At 47.4% G+C, this 16,714-nt stretch overlaps 1 protein-coding gene across 7 annotated transcripts in view; it reads left to right on the top strand.

Moving 5' to 3' along the window:
• SLC8A3 (solute carrier family 8 member A3) overlaps positions 1-16,714 on the top strand; it is a 138,751-nt gene that overhangs the window by 104,243 nt on the left and 17,794 nt on the right. For 5 of the 7 annotated variants that reach the window (XM_046647011.1, XM_046647015.1, XM_046647014.1 and 2 more), the window contains exon 3: positions 15,428-15,534. The exons of the other annotated variants lie outside the window; for them this stretch is intronic. In XM_046647011.1, the coding sequence (XP_046502967.1) occupies positions 15,428-15,534 (107 nt within the window). The remainder of the gene's footprint in view (positions 1-15,427; positions 15,535-16,714) is intronic. 7 annotated transcript variants of the gene reach the window in all.

Raw genomic sequence — 16,714 nt, 5'->3', positions numbered from 1 at the left:
GGTAAGGGTCCTCAGAGAGCACCAGCTCACTGGGGACAGTCCCTGGGCAGATCCACCAATCTTCATGGCTGAGCTCCATCCTTCCTTCCAGGCTGTCCTCCCCGCTTCCCTACCCGCCATCACCATAGCAACACAGAGCTATAAAAAATAAAAGAGCTAAGGCATCTAAATATAGTCTGAGTCTCAACACTTCCAGCATGGAGCCTAAAACTGAAGGGTGACAGCTAGAAGCACCCAAAGGATAAGCAGCGGCCAGGAAGGAGGGTGAGTCAAGGAAAGGTCAAGGGTAGAAGGGAAGGGCAGGGAACAATCATTTACAGAGCCTGCTGCTTATATCTTCTCATTTAACCCCCACACCACTGATGTGGACGTTATCACGTCCATGGTACTACTGAAGACACAGAAGCTCGAAGAGCTTAGGAACTTGGCCAAGGACACACAGCTGTAAGCATTAGAGCTAAGAGTTTAACTCGAGTCTCTGGGCCCCCAGAGTTGATGTGTTTTTCCCACCATACCACATACACAGGTGCAGGCAGGAGAGTTTGCTGGGGACACTGAGCTTTCTGAGAAGGTCATATAAACAAGCTGAGGCTGGAGCTCCACTAAATTACTGGATGCTAGGCCTAGTCGGGTGGGGGACAGGGAGGAGAGGGGAAATATATGGCTTCTACCTAAGCAGCCCCTGTGTGTTCCTCGAGGGCCGGGGAGAATGAGGGGGAGTGTTGGTGAGACTGCATTTCCCAGGGTGGTGATGATATGGAGTGGGAGTGGAGGCTGTTACGACACCCTAAAATAAAACATAAACCAGTGCAAAGAAGGGCATTATTAGAAGCCCTAAACCAGAGAACGCTCACTGTGTGAGTCATACCATCGCTCATGCTCTCGCTCACTGATTCAACAAATATTTTTATTAAGCGACTGTCATGTGCTCAACTCTGGAGATATGGAGACAATGAAAACAAACACAGTCCCAGCCCTCCTAGAGCTTAGGACGGTGGGGAAGACAAGGAAGGAAGTAATTACACACTTGATTGATTCTTATGACTGTGACATGTACGGTAAGTAGTAACAGAAGAACATCGCCTCCCTGATGGTAGCAGTGGAAGAGAAATACAGAGGCTCTTACAAATGAAGACAATCCACTTGATCAATTTTAAGGGGGGGTGTTTTTCAAGGTGAACAGAGAGGCTGTACTAGAAGCTTGGCTTTGACCGCCAGGCATGTGTGATCAGCGTACCCCACAGACTCATTCCCTGCCCTGTGTCTTCATAATAATCTTGAAGTCCAGCTGATAGCCGTGCAAACGAGGCTTTCAAAACTCAGCAAACTAGACCCAAATGAAACCTGACAGTATGGAAATGTATTAGGTCTTCTTCCTGCAGCCCTTGGTGTCACTGGCATGAAACTGAGTATGTGGCATGAAGACAGGTGAGTCAGCTATGGTATTGGCGCCTTAGGGTCGGCAGGAGCAGCACTGGGAAGTGTCTGTGAATTAAGCAGGAGGGGAGGGAGTAGGCATTAAAGTTGTAGATTTCTGTGGGTGCAAAGCTTTTCCAAACTACCTGCAAGGCAGCAAATATGGGGGCCGTTGTATGAATGAGTTAGAATTAGATAAGAGAATGGGTGTGGAGCCCTTTAGCTCTTTGGAGAAATGCCGTCTAAATACATAGTGTTGGCATCAGAGGTAATGATACAGTGCTCTATTTATAGTGCTCCGCTACCTACCTGCCAGCTCTTTCCCAGGGATGTAGTGCAGATGAATGGGCAAGATCTGGGAATGTGCTTTGAAGTCTTTGATTAAAGTCCTTCCAGGCAGATGTAGAATTTTAAATGTATTACATTAGTGTCACTGTCATTATTTTTTCTTTTATCACCCGGGCGTGTCACCGCCTTCCATTTCAGGTGAACAACTCTGCCTGACTGTTGCATGCGCTGAATGTCATCAGAAAGGCAGTGGCCCACAGATGTGCCATATAAACAAACATGTTTTTAACTGAGGGCCCCAAAGGCATTTTGGGCTGCTCCCATCAGCTGGTCCTTGCCTCTCTGTGAACCAGGCTTTCCCAAGCTCATTTTCTTTCCACCACTCGGAAGATGAAAACGTAGTGCATGAAATGAGTATTGACTGCAAACGTTCTGGCCCTGAACAGGGTGGAGAGGTGGCGATTGGAGGAAGGGAAGATGTGCTATGGAAGAGAAGCAGACTCTCCTCCACTGCCTCTCCCAGCCTCGCCAACTGAGTAAGGGAGCACAGCTCTGAAGAAATCATTGAAGTGGGGCAGAGTGGGAAAGGAGCTTGACAAATTGGCACTGATTTGCACTACAAAATCAGAGTCTTGCATCTGTGGGAAAAGAAAAGTGTGGATGGGGGGCTTATCTGTCAAGAAGAGCAGCCAGGATCAGGCGAGAAGGAAGTGCATTCAAATGATGCCTCTGCCCACTTGACCTCTCTGGAGAACTTCTCCTCATCCAAGGTTGAGGCGCCTTCAGTAGGACGAATTGGTACCTTTACTTCCTCCACACACACCCTGATGAAGATCACACAGGACCTTGGAAGGGTAACCAATGGGATTAAAATATGCAGATGAGCTGCCCCTGCACCCACCCTCTGAGCTCCACCCTAGGAGAGAACAGAGCATGCTGGATAATAGGAAAGGTCGCCCTCCAGAAGGCACGCAGCTGACATTGGGGAAGCAAGTGCAGGGGAAAGACGATCCCCATTTCCAGACAGACTTCCTAAGATAGGCTAAGGTCAACATGCAGTGACAGGAAAATGAGGAATGATGTTGAGGAAATGCAAGCCCTCACCAGGCATCACCCTTTGCCTGTCATTCTTCCTGAGGCCAGACCATGAGTTCGGAAAACACCCTGCCTGGTCCCAACCAGCACTTGCCAAACTCCCAGCTATCACGCCTTCTTCCAGTCCCATCCTGGAAACTAGGGAAAGAATAATTATTTTATTGGTTGCTCCAATTGTAACTTAAACAACAGACCATGGTCAAATTGTGACATTTATGACTGCTTATTTTTTTAATGTTTACATATTTTTATTGAGATATAGTTGACATATAGCAATACGTTAGTTTCAGGCGTACCACAGAATGATTCGATATTTGTATATATGGCAAAATTTTCACCACGGTAACTCTGGTTAACCCTCATCACCACACAGTTACAAATTTTTTTTCTCGTGATGAAAAGTTTTAAGATCTACTCTCTCAGCAACTTTGAAATATGCAATACACTATTATGAACTATACCCACCATGCTGTACATTACATCCCAGGACTTACTTATTTTATAACTGGAAGTTTGTAGCTTTTGAGCCCCCTCACCCATAGCCCCCCCCACCCCCCATCTCAGGCAACCACCAATCTGTTCTCTGCAGTATCTATGAGTTTGGGTTTTCTTTTTTTTCCACATATAAATGAGATCACACAGTGTTTATCCTTCTCTGTATGACTACTTATTGTATGTCAGTAATGAGTTTTACATGCATGGTCTCATTTAAGCTTCTCCAAACCCTACGAGGTAGGTTTTATTATGGCACCCATCTTCAGATAAGGAAACTGAGGCTCAGAGAAAGTAATTTGCCAAAAGTTTTAAAACACTTAAGAACTGAACCCAGATATCTCTGACCCTAGAGCCCATGCTCTTGACCCCTAACTGAGAGAACGGATAATTATTTTCATGGCCTTAGTTATGAGAAGGAACAATGGAGCGTACACTTCACTGCAGTCGTGACTGAGTAACTGAGGAACCGCAGAGCCAGGTTCTGGTCTAGGTGACGTCTTTGAAGGTCAAAGGAGTTTAGACTTGTTTGGGAAAGGGAAGCGATTACAGTGGTCTTTTCATAAGAGTAGCCCAATAACAGCACCTGAAGGGAATTATATGGACAAGAATGGAGTCAGGGAGACGAGGCGCGGGTCTGCCCCAGCACGCCTACCAGTATAATCACGTGCTAAGTGTTAAGTGTAGGTTCTGCTGTCAGTTCCCGGCTCAAATTCTGGCTCCATCACTTAGTAATATTCGTTAATCACTCATTCATTCATTGAACAAACATATACTGGGTACCGTCCATGTGCCAGAGACTATTCAAGTGCTGTTAAACGAGACGGTCATGGTTTCTGCTCTCGTGGAGCTTGTGTTCTGGTGGGGAGAACAGACTGTACCAAGATACACAAATAAATAAACAAGATGAAAATGAAACAGGGTGATTTGTTGGGGAGTAGCTGGAGAGCCAATCAGATTGGGTGGACAAGGAAGTAATATGTCAGCTGAGACATTTAAAAAGGACCGGGTGATAAGAATATCTGGAGGAGGGAAGTTCCAGGCAGAGGAAACAGATAGTGCAAAGGCCCTGAAGCAGGAATGAGGTTGAGCTTTGCAGTCTTGATCAGGTTCTCAGGGTGGTTCTGGAGCCAGCAGTATCAGCGTCACCTGGGAACCTGTTGGAAATGCAAGTTCTCAGGCCCCACCCAGACCTCATGAATGGGAAGCCCCGGGGATGGGGCCCAGCGTTCCATTTGATCAGGCCCTCTCGATGATTCGAGTATGCTGAAGTTTCAGAACTCCTGGACTGGATGACGCAGTTTTCATTTTATTCTAAGTGCAATGGGAACCTACTGAGTGTTTAAGTAGGAGAGTGGCCGCTTATGATTTTCTTTAAAAAATTTTAAAAAGCACTCTGGCTGTTGAGAGGAGAATAGACGGTGACAGGGTCAGAGGAACGGAAGCAGGGAGCCAGGTTAGGCGGCTGTTGCAAAGTCCTGGCGAGAGTGACAATGCTTTGAGTCAGGTGGTGTGGCAGAGAGGAGAGGTGGGCCACGCCTGACAAGGGCAGGGAGGCAGAAGCCAGGGTCATAGAGAACTGGCCGCCAGCTGTCCAGCACACAGTTCAAAGGCGATGTTCTCTGAGAAGACATTCCACCCTCTCCGGTTCCCTCCTATCATTTAATAATAGGGAGCACAGCGGAGATCTGGCCTGTCACAGACGTTGGGCGGGAGCATGGGAGCTGAGGCTCCTAGAGGGTGGGGCAGGGGAAGGGGAGGGCAGTGATGAAGGGATGGGCTCCGAAAGGCTGAGAAAGTTTCCTGGCTTCCTGAAAGCCTGAAACGGTTAGCTCCGGAGGGGAAGTAGGAGCCCGCCTTACATCACACACGCGCACACACTCGCATGCACCACACACGCTCACTCAGTTGAGTGAGACCTACAGTTTCCCAAAAACAAGGGTTATGGTTTTTTGCTCATAGCATTATCTATAAAATCCCAAGTGAGAACAGAAGCCTCTTGTTCTCCTCGCACGGGCTCAGGGGGTCAATGGCTGAGGAGAAGGCGGCAGCAGCAGGGACTCAGACTCAGGTCCTTTGCCTGCTTGTCTGACATTCTCCCCATTATCCCACAAGGCACAGTGACCACGACAGTGGGTTGGGATTAGGGTGAGGTGAGTCATGCAACTGCAAGGCAGGGTCCTGTCTTTATTTAAAATTTAGATATTTTGTTCATCATGGAGTCATGGATTTTTCACGTTCATTCTGATTTTTTAAATTATTGCATTAAAATATTACTTATCTTGATTACTGCATAATTTGGTGCCTCCTTACATTTTGCACCTGTGCCTCGCTTGCCTCACCCCCGTCCTGGCCCTGGATCTATTCTTCTCTATTCTATCTCAGCCTCTTCTGTTGACCATCAGCAGAACTTTAAACACAAAGCAAACAGGATTTCTGTTCCCCTCACCCTTGTGAAAATCTCAGCTTCTGCTTTTAGACTCTGTTCCCCAAGAAGTTTGCCTGCTATGTTCTTGCCAAGATCACTAAGATCTGTGAAACTAGCAGGAGGCTAGATTCTCACCGCAGAGCAGAGGATGCCGTGCTCAGCACTCCTGCTGCTGAGCTGGGGCTGGCTCAGGCCCTCCGGCTCCAATGCTTGACAGCGGGGACCCATTTGTCTCTATGTGGTGCCACACAAGAATTTACCATCTGTCTGTAGAAGAAAACAGATCACAGGTGGACATTTCTGACAACCCCTTTGGGACCCACAACACAATACACCCAAAATGGCATCCGTGATTGACATGCAACCCATACGCTGTTCTCTCATCCAGGGCCACTGCACTGCACAACTCCAGGGGGCACCATTCCCATTGACGTCCATGTGAATGGAATGGACTGCAGTTGTGCAATGCTGCAGCTCTGCCTTAGTTTAGTCCATGACTGAATCAGTCAAGAAAATGTCTGTAGAATCAGATAATCTGTGTAGTTAAGTCTCCAATTGAAGGATTTCTCCGCCCAGCCCAGGGACGGTAGTCTTTTCTGGACTTGCTGTTCATTGGGATCTCTAGAAATTATCCACCAGAAATATGGGCTTTGTAAGTGCTCAAGTGGGCAGAGAATTAAGGTGGAAGGCAGGAACTTTGACTGTGCTTGACTCCGGTCCTTAGGAGCCAGCTCCTCTTTCTTCCTAATTATTAGAAGGTTTTTCTTGGACCTGAAGTTTCATGTCTATATAATACAAACCTCTCTCCTTTCTGCTTGGATCAAAATCTTTCTTAAAAAATGTGATCCCCAGCAGAGAGAGAAAGCAAGACAGAGAGACCCAACATCTCCAAAGCCATGAATCAGATAACCAGCCACTTGTTCTTTTCAATGCTGGGAGCAGACACACTGTTAAATAAAATGATTTTATAGATTATTCTCACTGCCTTTCCAAGAAAGGGATTTATCAACTTCAGGGCACAGTAACCATTTATTCCTAGACCACTGGTGTTTTTTTTAACCTTCCTTCTTGACTTATAAGAAGAAAGAATTGGAGCTGTGAGTTGTCCTCCCTTTCCCAGACCCCAGTCCCTTGCGGTGAGGCAAGAGAAAGTGGGGCCCCAGATAGGGCTGTAAATAACTAAGTCACATATACAGGTGGCACCTGCACAGGTCCACTGCTATGGGGATTGGAAATTTAATTCCCCTTTGAGAATAGCTGGGCAAGGCCTTACAGAGACCACTTTTAAGAAGGCCAGATTCTCCCTCTAATGTACAGTAGAACGTTCCTAATCCTCCCCCCGCTCCATCACATCCTCGCTCACGTGCATATACACACAATCAGGAATGTGAAGCACTCTCCACCACAGGGCAGCAAAGAGGGAGAGAAATCATCGTAGTCTCAAGAGATGAGAGCACTCTTGTCCTAGCAAAGAAATTGTAGTTAGACAATGGATGAGCACATTAATTTTCCCACATGTGTGAGCGCACACATATACATATACACATACATATACTTTTATCTCTGCATGGTAGCCGTGGGAAATAGTCAAGCTTAGGAGCCCCCTTGAGGATTGTGGGATACTCAGACCAAGACTGATCAGAGCTGTTAATTCCCTCCAGAGGCACTAAATTTGCTAGAGCTTAATATTACTCCCTATCCCAGGGAAATTCCACACAAGCAAAGGGGATGCTTTCTGTACATGTTCACACCACTAGACTATGAGCTCCATGAGAGCAGGAACATGTTTCTGATCAATAATGAGTGAGTGGTGGATGGATCAATGGGTGAGTGGACAGATGGATGGATGGGCATTACAGAGAGCTTCCAATTACAGGGATAGAGGGTTTGGTCTTTATCCTCTATGAAAGAGTGGAGAGGATAAGCATTTGTGACTTAAAAGCTTTTCTACCCTGTAGAGCTACCCTGCCAAGCATGACAGCCTTCAAAAGGAAGGTGCCTACTTTAGATGACTGCTATTCTAAGAAATTTAAAAATTCCCTCCCCCTGCCCTGATCTTTGGGAAATAGAGCGGCCCCTTTGAGGTTTTGGGCATCACTTTCCCTCTGACCACACCCTCAAGCCTAGGTCTGTAATCATGCAGTCATCTCAGATGCCCTTTTCCCTTTAGCCACAGGTAAGAAGCTCTTCAGCCCTTGGGAAAGTGGATATTTAGAAGAGCAAAGGAGTCAGTCATGAGCTACAGTGCCCGGTTATGAGCCCAGATGTTCCAGAATGAACAGAATGAGCATCAAGTCCTCAAACACATGGGTGTGCGCCCATGGACATGCCCAGCAGTCAAGTCTTAATTGTCAGTGGAGACAAAATGCTCTTACATTTCGCCTAAGGGAAGTCACATCCTTGTGGGTTTTCTCTGATGAGTCCAGCTAGTCATAGCTATGGAGAAGCTGCAAGCAGCAGAGAGCTCATCACAAGGATCCAGAATAGATGCCAAAGCAGCAAAGATCATGTGCACGCTCCTCTATAAACATGCAAACACACTCTTCCCTCCCACTTTGTACCTCCCTGCCTGTTCATCCTCCCACCCACCAGACCACCTCCCCCAAGTTGCAGAAAGTTCTTCTGTGAAATCCATCTCTTTGCCTCAGCCCTCCCCATATTCCTGTTGGTTCAGGCATGTGTGTGGAACAGTGAATCCAGCAAGAGTCTGCCAAACAGTGCTTCTGCTTACAGTTGTGCAGGTTGTGCACCTTATAAAGACCCCTGAGTGGAAGCTAAAAAGCCAGCCAGGGCTCTCCACACCAAGCTCCGCCCTCTGACACATTCTTGTGCAAGCCAGAGGAAGGCACCCTATCCTTGCCAAGCTGTGTATCTCCTAGGCTGTATCTTTTCTCAACTTGGCACAAAGGCACTGTATAGTCTAGCAGTGGCCCTGCCATCAGGACAAAGTATTCTGATTACAAAAGAGAGAGTGCAAGACAGTTCCAAGAGATCATCTGGCTCAATTCTTGACTTCGTAAAATAAATAAGCCTCCCATATTAGTTATCTATTGCTGTGTAACAAATTGTCGTAAACTTAGAGACTTAACACAGTACCCATTTACTCCCTCACAGTTCTGTAGCTCACAGGTCTAGGCATGGTGTGACTGGGTTCTCTGCTCAGGGTCTCACCAGACTGAAATCAAGGCGTTGGCCGGTGGGGCTCTTGTCTGGAAGCTTGAGGGGAGTGTCTGCTTCTGAGCTCATTCAAGTTGTTGGCAGAATCCAACCTCTTGTTGCCTTAGGTCTCAGGGCCCTGTTCCTTGCCATCTGTCATCCAGGGACCACTCTTCTCTTAGAGGCTGCCTACATTCCTGCTCATTCCTGACACCCTTCGTCTTCAAACCAGAAATGGCGTGTTGAGTCCTTCTCATGCTCCAAAGAGATTCATCCACGAATCTCTCTGGCTGCCCATTCTTCTTCAGATAGAAAAAGCTCTCTGCTTTGAAGGGCCCGTATGTTCAGATGAGGCTCCAGGGATGAGGGCAGAGCATCTTTGGTGGGACACTTTAGAAATTCAACCATCCACAGCCTCCTCACCCACCCAGATTCCTTTTAAAAGCCTTTCCCCCCCCCCCCAAATCTTTGAGCCTTTTTCCCCAAAGCCTTGTTTGAATCACACGTTCATACTTTACTGTATCAAATGTTACTCACTTTGAGCAAACGCTAGCATGTAGTAAAATAATTTGTGAATCAGTCAGAAATACCTTTTCTCATCATAACCTCTCTGAAACATTTTGGTAGAATCTGACAGCTGTGCTGGAACTGGCTCCTACCAGTTCAACAAGAGCTGATTGTCAAATGTTTAGGAATTTTGCAAACTGGTTGTTAAAACTATTAGTAGCTTGAAGTGGACTATAGTGGGAGTATTTACGCCATGGAAGGCATACATTCCAAGTCAGGGTTCCTTTTTTTTCCGGCGATGTGGCTCACCAGCATACCACTGGGTATAGATTTTACAAGTCATCTACTTGACCTCCTGCAGCATGCAAGAATCCTTTCCACGGCCTTTTTCATACAGGGTCATCATTCTTACTTTTTAATACCACCAGGAATGGGGTGATCATCCCCTTGTAAGCCAGTTCATCTCACTGATGTAACGGTATGTCGCAGAATTGCAATCTATCTGCCTGCCTGCCAGTAGCCCCAGTCCTTTGGAAACAGCACTTGTGACGGTCCCAGAACCATTTGGAGTGGGTGCCATCTCTCCCAGGAGACATCTCTCCTCTGGATCCACATATCAGATTCCAGTTAGAAGCACAGCCTTTAGAGCCACGCCATCTGAGTTCAAATCCCTACTCTGCCACTCATTTAACTATGACCTCGAGGAAGTCTCTTAACTTTTCTGGGCCTCTGGTTCCTCATCGATAAAATGGGGACAAAAATAGTACTTACCTCCGTGGTTATGGGGAAGATTAAATGAGATGATATATGCGGAAAGAATAGCACCTGGCTTGGTGTGTACCTACTTCAAGGGTTTGTTGTGAAGATTAAATTACTTAATATAAGTAAAGTGCCAGAATAGAACAGTGTCTGGCACAAAGTAAGCATTATATTAATAAATTAATTTGAAACATGGTTTTCAGACCCTTCATCATCCTAGTCACCCTATTCTGCTGCACTCCAATGTCCCTCTCAAGATGTAGTGTCGGAATGGACCTAATTACTCCAGCCCCTGGCTGAAATACTGGATGTTGATTCCAACCGCCCCCTCCCTGATTGGCACTAGCATTTCAGCAGCTGCCTCTTTTTCCTTCAGTTTTTGATAGAGTCAGAGAGTCCTCCTAGGAGTCTTGAGCCCTAGTCTTGATCCCTAGACCAGCAGCCTGGGCATACCCGAAGGCTTGATAGAAACGCAGAATCTCAGCCGCACCCCAGACCTGCTGAATCCGGTCCCTCGAGGGATTCATACGCACATCAAAATTTGAGAAGCACTGTTTTCAGGGACCCTATTACACACCTATTTTCAAGGAAAAATATCAGTTACCGCATCGTAAGCCTTCTGATGAGACAAGGAGCCTTTCCCTACCCGTGGTAGGACGGGGAGTGCCGGTGCTGGGCTGTCAGGGTGTGGTTGGGAAGTGAGGGGCTATTCTGTCCCATTCACAGAGCCAGAACCCTGCCCTGGGAAGAGACGGGGGAGGCTGCGCCCAGATAGGGAGATAACAAAGACTAAAGGAGAACCCAACACAGAGATGTGAAGCTCTGAAAGCGCCCAGGGAAAGGCTGACAGCTTGGCCACCAGCTCTGTCCTGCAGCCCCAGGTCAAGGAAGCTTTGTGAGCATTCGCTGGCCTGGAGCAGCCAGGATAAATTTAGAAATGATGAAAAGAAACCCTTCTTGATATGGTGAAGAGTCATTTGGTAGGAATGCAGAGGGAAGAGGTCTCTGAGTCAGAGATTATTTAGAGATTATTTCTAGCAAGAGAGGGCCATAGGGCTAGGGAGCCACCTACTCACAAGGCAATACAGAGGCTGATCCACTTATTACCCGCCTGTGCTGCCTGAATTTAAATGGGAGAATTCTGGGATTCCTCACTGTGGCCGCAGCTTGGGAATGGCACTCAGAGTTTACCCACCTGCTTGTATGAAATAAGCTATAGGAATAATAGGGGACATATGCCGAAACCCCAGCTCTGCTGCTTACTAGCTATGTGACTCTGAGCATCTGTTTTCTCATCTTTAAAGTGGAAGTAAAGATACTTATGCTACATGGCTGAAGTAAGGATGAGCTGAGAAACTTCTTCTCAGGGCACTGAATACAATGTAAATGTTTGTGTCCTCTTAGATTCCTTCCTTGTATAAAGTGAAATTCACAGGGCCCTCCTCCAATGCAGTATTTATCCACCCAACAAATAAATGCTGCTTGCTCCCTCTTTCACCCTAAAGGAACTCGGCGGTCGGAGAGCACCTTTCCCTTTGCAGTACCCTGAGGACCAGAGGCCTGATATGGAGTTGGGTGTCCTCAGTGCAAAGGAATGTTCTGAGAGGCCAGCCAGGCAGCCCAGAAATGTGTTTCCTAATCCTTTCCGGGCCGTTGGTGGGAGATCTCCTGGGAGCATCTTTTCCAAGCGGCACTGCCAGGTCTTAGCTGGGACTGCTGCCTGCTTTGGCACCTCCCTCTGCAGAAGGCTCAGAAGAGAGGCAGGTGCAGGCCCTGGAGCCTCTGAAAGCATCACTGGCTCTAGGAGCAGCTGCTCGGGATAAGCTGACCCCATGACCATTCAGAACTGCCAGTGGGCCGGAAGGAGGAATTGGGAATAGGAGAGACGTAGGGTTCAAAAACACTAGCCCACGCCCGTGAGTTAGATCCCGCTGGTTGTTGGAAAGCTCTTCCGCAGACTGTGCAAACGGGGTAGATTACTAAGCTGAAGGTGTAGTTCAGTGACACTGGGCTTCCGGCCTCTTTGTCCCAGCAAGAATCCTTAGGCATTCCATCAAAATTGCCCTCAAAATATTTTTTTGTCCCTAATGAGTTATATTTTTACTGTGAAAAGACAGAGTAGATTCATTTCATGAGGCCTCAGGTGTGTTAGAAATTCACCATTAGTCACTCAGCAAGTCATGACGGAGGGCCTCCTCCACACCAGGTACTAGGACTAACTGGCAAATAAGAGAGACAGGTTCCCTGTCCTCACGGAGCTTACACTCTAGGGTGGACAGACTATAAACAAGTTAATAAACCAACCAGCTCAGTTCAGGCTGTGATTAGTGCACTGAAGGGAACAGCAGATGGAACATGATGGAAAGTGACCCTTGGTGGAAAAGCGGAGATGGTGGGGAGGAAAGACACCCAGGGAGATAACGTGGCCATGGGAGGCCTTTCAGAGGAGGTGATTTTACATGGAGACCCAAAGGATGAGGATAATCAAGGACCCAGGCACAGGGAACAGCAGGGATGATGCCCTAGGTGGGAAGGGACTTGATTTTAACAACAGAAAGATCAGTCTGTCTGGGACTCTTGAGCAAGGGGAGAACATTATGAATGAAGTCAGAGAGGTCGGTGGCAGCTGGATCATATAAGACCCTATAGGCCACGGTAAGGACTTTGTATTTCTTCCAGTCATAGGGGGTATGATAGGACCTGGGTTGCACTCTTAATGAATAACCTGGTTGTCGTACAGGAAAGGGATTGAAGGAAGAAGGCAAAGACAGGAGCAAGAAGACCTCTTAGGAGGCTATTGCGAAGTCCGAGGGAGAGGTGATGGTGTTTTGATCCAGGTCTTGACAGCAGGGGGAGACATGGTGGTGAATTAAATGTATTGGGGTTGGAGGTGGGGAGGGGAGGAGGGGGGATGAGGGAAAGGAGGGAATCAGGGGTGATTCTAGGTTTGGGGCTTGAGCACTTTGTTAGATGATGGTGCCATTGGTTGAAAGGAGGAAGAGAACTCAAGACCAGGCTGGCCTCTTACTAAATTTATATGTTCTTGTGCCCTCACTGGTGGCTTGAGCAGACCTGAGAACTTTCTCAGTTTTCAGGAGCTGGAAGGGATTTCTCTAGCCTCCAGGCAAGGTAACACCTTAAGTCCAAACAGATGTGGCGCCTTCCCCATGAATGATCTCAGTGAGGGCATCGTACACCCTAGGGGCACTTGGTACACTAGGGGCTTCTGGTAGTTCACTAGAAATCACAACAAGCACAAGTCACACTGTATTTTATGATGTGTGGTCTGTCCAACCCAGAGCTTGTCACTGACAGAGGTACGAGGCCAGATTTGGGGAGACTGTGAGAGTTGCTCTGCATGCTACCACCCTAAACATTCCAAGCCCCTCTAATAACCCTTTTGGAGTCTATCATCCTGTTTCCTCCCATCCTTTCTTGACCTGACTTGTATTTCCAGCCGGTACCACCTCCTGAGTCACTGGTTCCATTTACTGATTTCCCCTTATTTTCTGACTTAATGACTGGAAATGATAAGAATCCCTTATGTATTACTCTCAAACTCCCAAACTGGGGTCATATTACTCTTAGTAATAATGGTTGCTATTTATTAAACACTTACGAGGCAGTGTACACCCACCAAGTACTTGACATACATTATCTCATTTAAGAACGCTATGAAGTAAGCATGAGAGTTGGAGAGCTTCAGCAAGTTGCCCAAAGTCACCTCGCTAGTGAGAGGTGGGGGCCGGATTTGATCCCAGGTCCTCAGTCTCCAGTGCCAGTGCCGCTGCTCTGGAGGAAGGCAGGCCGAAGTGTTTTGGCCTTTCAAAGGTTGAACACTCACTTTCTGTGGTGGCTAGCCAAGTTTCTCTGTGACTGGGGTAGCTGTGGCAGGTGATGAGGGTTTAGAGTCTTTGGTTTTGAAGCAGTGGGGTGGCAGTGGCCGGAGTGTGTCAGTAACTGCTATTACATTCACTGCAGGAGCAATGGACCCATATCTGGTTCTACAGGATCGACAGTGTGGGCAACGGAAGCTCTGTAGCTACCCAAAGCACTAACGGTGACTTGGGAGAACAGAGAGGTTGTCCCAAATCAGAACATTACAGATATTCCTACTTTATAAAAAGGAGTAACGGGAGGAGCTGAAGGTCTGAGTCTCCTCAACAAAGGTCTTGAAGCACCCGGCTCTGCCAGGGTGGTGTCCACGGGCAGCCGCACAGGGCTTCTGCCCGGATGACTTCTTTCTCACCACTGAGGCGAGACTTGGCTCCATGCCCACTCCCAGCCAGCAATGTCTCCCACCCTCTGGGAGAGGCCTAAATATCCTGGCTGCAGTCTGATCCCGAGATGTCCCCTCATTAATCCGGGGCTGGGAGAGGCCCAGGCTCCCCCCCGGTTTTAAATCTCCTAGTAATACTTTAAAAAATGAAGAAATGCAGAACAGGGTCACTAAAAGTTGGCTTGTATTTTTCAATGTTTAAATTAACAAAATAACATCTTTTAACCTAAAAAAGATATATAATTTCACTGGTCACAAGATCATCGTAGGATTTACAAACTAGTCATAATTCAGAGCCCCCTGGAGTGGATGCGACCTGGTCAGTGTGCCCTGTGACCACTGCAAAGGTCCTTTGGAGATAGGGTTGGTAGCTTCTGATGCCTGCTGTGAGTTCCCAGGTTGTGTGACATGAGCAAATGGCCCTCCTGGCTTCCCTGTGACCCTCACTGCCACAGAGAAAGGGAGAACTTCTACTGTTTCTAGGCAAGACTCCCATAAGCCAACTTATCCTCCACGACTTTCTGCCCTTTCTATGAAATAAACCTTTCACATCAGTATCAACTGATTTCAAAAGTCAAAAAGGCAAGAGAGGTAGGGAAGCAAGCATTATGGGAGGAAGCAAATGCCTGAGCCATTAGAGATATGTTATTTCCTTGCTCTCACCCCTGCCCTGGGATGGTGTGAGTATCATTTAACCCATTTGTGTATCAGTTAAACTATTTGTCCAAGGTCACATGGCATATCCAGGATTAGAACCTTTGACTGTAAACCTGAGCTCCTTCCGGTCTTCGAGTCTGACCACACCACGAAGCCACATGAAGCCCAGGAGGAGCCCCGTGAGGCTGAAAGGGACCCTGACAGCCACTCTCCTCCATGCCCTGTGGTGTTGGGGCAAACTTTGACCTTTTTGGATCTTTTCACTGTTTCCTTCACTTCCTGTTTCTTCTCCTGGCTGGTTTGCCCCCGACTCTGCTCCTTGCTTATGATACTTATTTTTCCATCCACAGCAAAACAATTCACATCAAGGTAATTGATGATGAGGCGTATGAGAAAAACAAGAATTTCTTCATTGAGATGATGGGCCCCCGCATGGTGGATATGAGTTTTCAGAAAGGTGTAGTACCCTGTCCTCCACACTAACGTTAACATTCTTCTCTCCTCTTCTCTTTCTTCCTTTCTCCAATCCATTTGTCTCCTTCTCCTCCCCTTTCTTCTACCTCTGTGGTTCACTTCACATTGCTTTCTTTCTTGTTCTCTCTTTTCACCTCTCCCTCTCCTCTCTCCTTTCTCTACTCCCAGCTCTGTCCTAACATCTGCCAGCCTGTCACATGGTATCCGTAAGAGGGATGCTCAAGAGCCAATAATAATCTTTGTGGGATGGGGAAATGAACATGGGCGAAAACAGAGAGATGGGGAGAGAAAGAGAGAATGAGAGAGAGAGAGAGCCAGGCAGTGTGCTGTGAGTATGGTATGTGAGGCTCTCTGCTTCTCCTGAATGGTTTAGTATACAGGAAAGAAAAAGACCGGGTAGCTGAACACCAGGCAGGAGGGCAGCACTGGCCAGGCTCTCACGTAGATTTCCACAGGGCAGCTATTCTCAGGGCTAATATTACAGTCCCTGGACATTGAGCATCAATGTATTTGGATTTGGGTTCTGTTTATAGTCCATTCTGTTCCCTAAAGCAGACCTTAGGAGCCATCTTGTCTGCCATATCCCTGCTATCAAGGTGTGTTTCTCTCGCAGGTTAGAATAGTGGGAGAGAGGATTCTGACCTGAGCAGAAGCTTCCACAAGAAGTCATAGGACTTCTCAGAGTGGATGGAGCCTTTGCCTTCAACTTAAATGACCCCATACACCCCAGGCCTCCAATAGGCAAGTCTGAATAAACGTCCTCTTCTGGAGAGAGCATGCTATAGAGGGGGGAGCTGCCAGTATCTGGGGCAATGTTCCCTCGCTGGCCAAGCCGTCAATCATATCCCTCCAGGCCATGCCCATGGTCTCAGAGCACCCCATTCCCACAGCAGAGTCCCTGCATGGAAACACAGGCCAGGTTCACCTCTCGTAGACAGCCCAGGGTCTAGGACCCAGAGAGAAATTCCCAGAAAATGCTTCTTGACAATCAGTGAGTTTTGTCTTTTGTCCACTGAGCAAGATGTGAAAAGGAGTCCAAGAAAGTGCCAGAAAGGTGACCAAAAATGTACTCGTAAAACACCACATGCACAACACAAATCCACAGCAAGTCTTGTGCCCGACAAACCACCTCAGGTCTGTCCACCCCTTTATAGACAGCAAAG

This window comes from Equus quagga, chromosome 20 (genome assembly GCF_021613505.1).
Source record: "Equus quagga isolate Etosha38 chromosome 20, UCLA_HA_Equagga_1.0, whole genome shotgun sequence".
NCBI lineage: Eukaryota > Metazoa > Chordata > Mammalia > Perissodactyla > Equidae > Equus > Equus quagga.
Note: the sequence above shows the minus strand (reverse complement) of the source record. Positions and strands in the feature narration are given on the sequence as shown.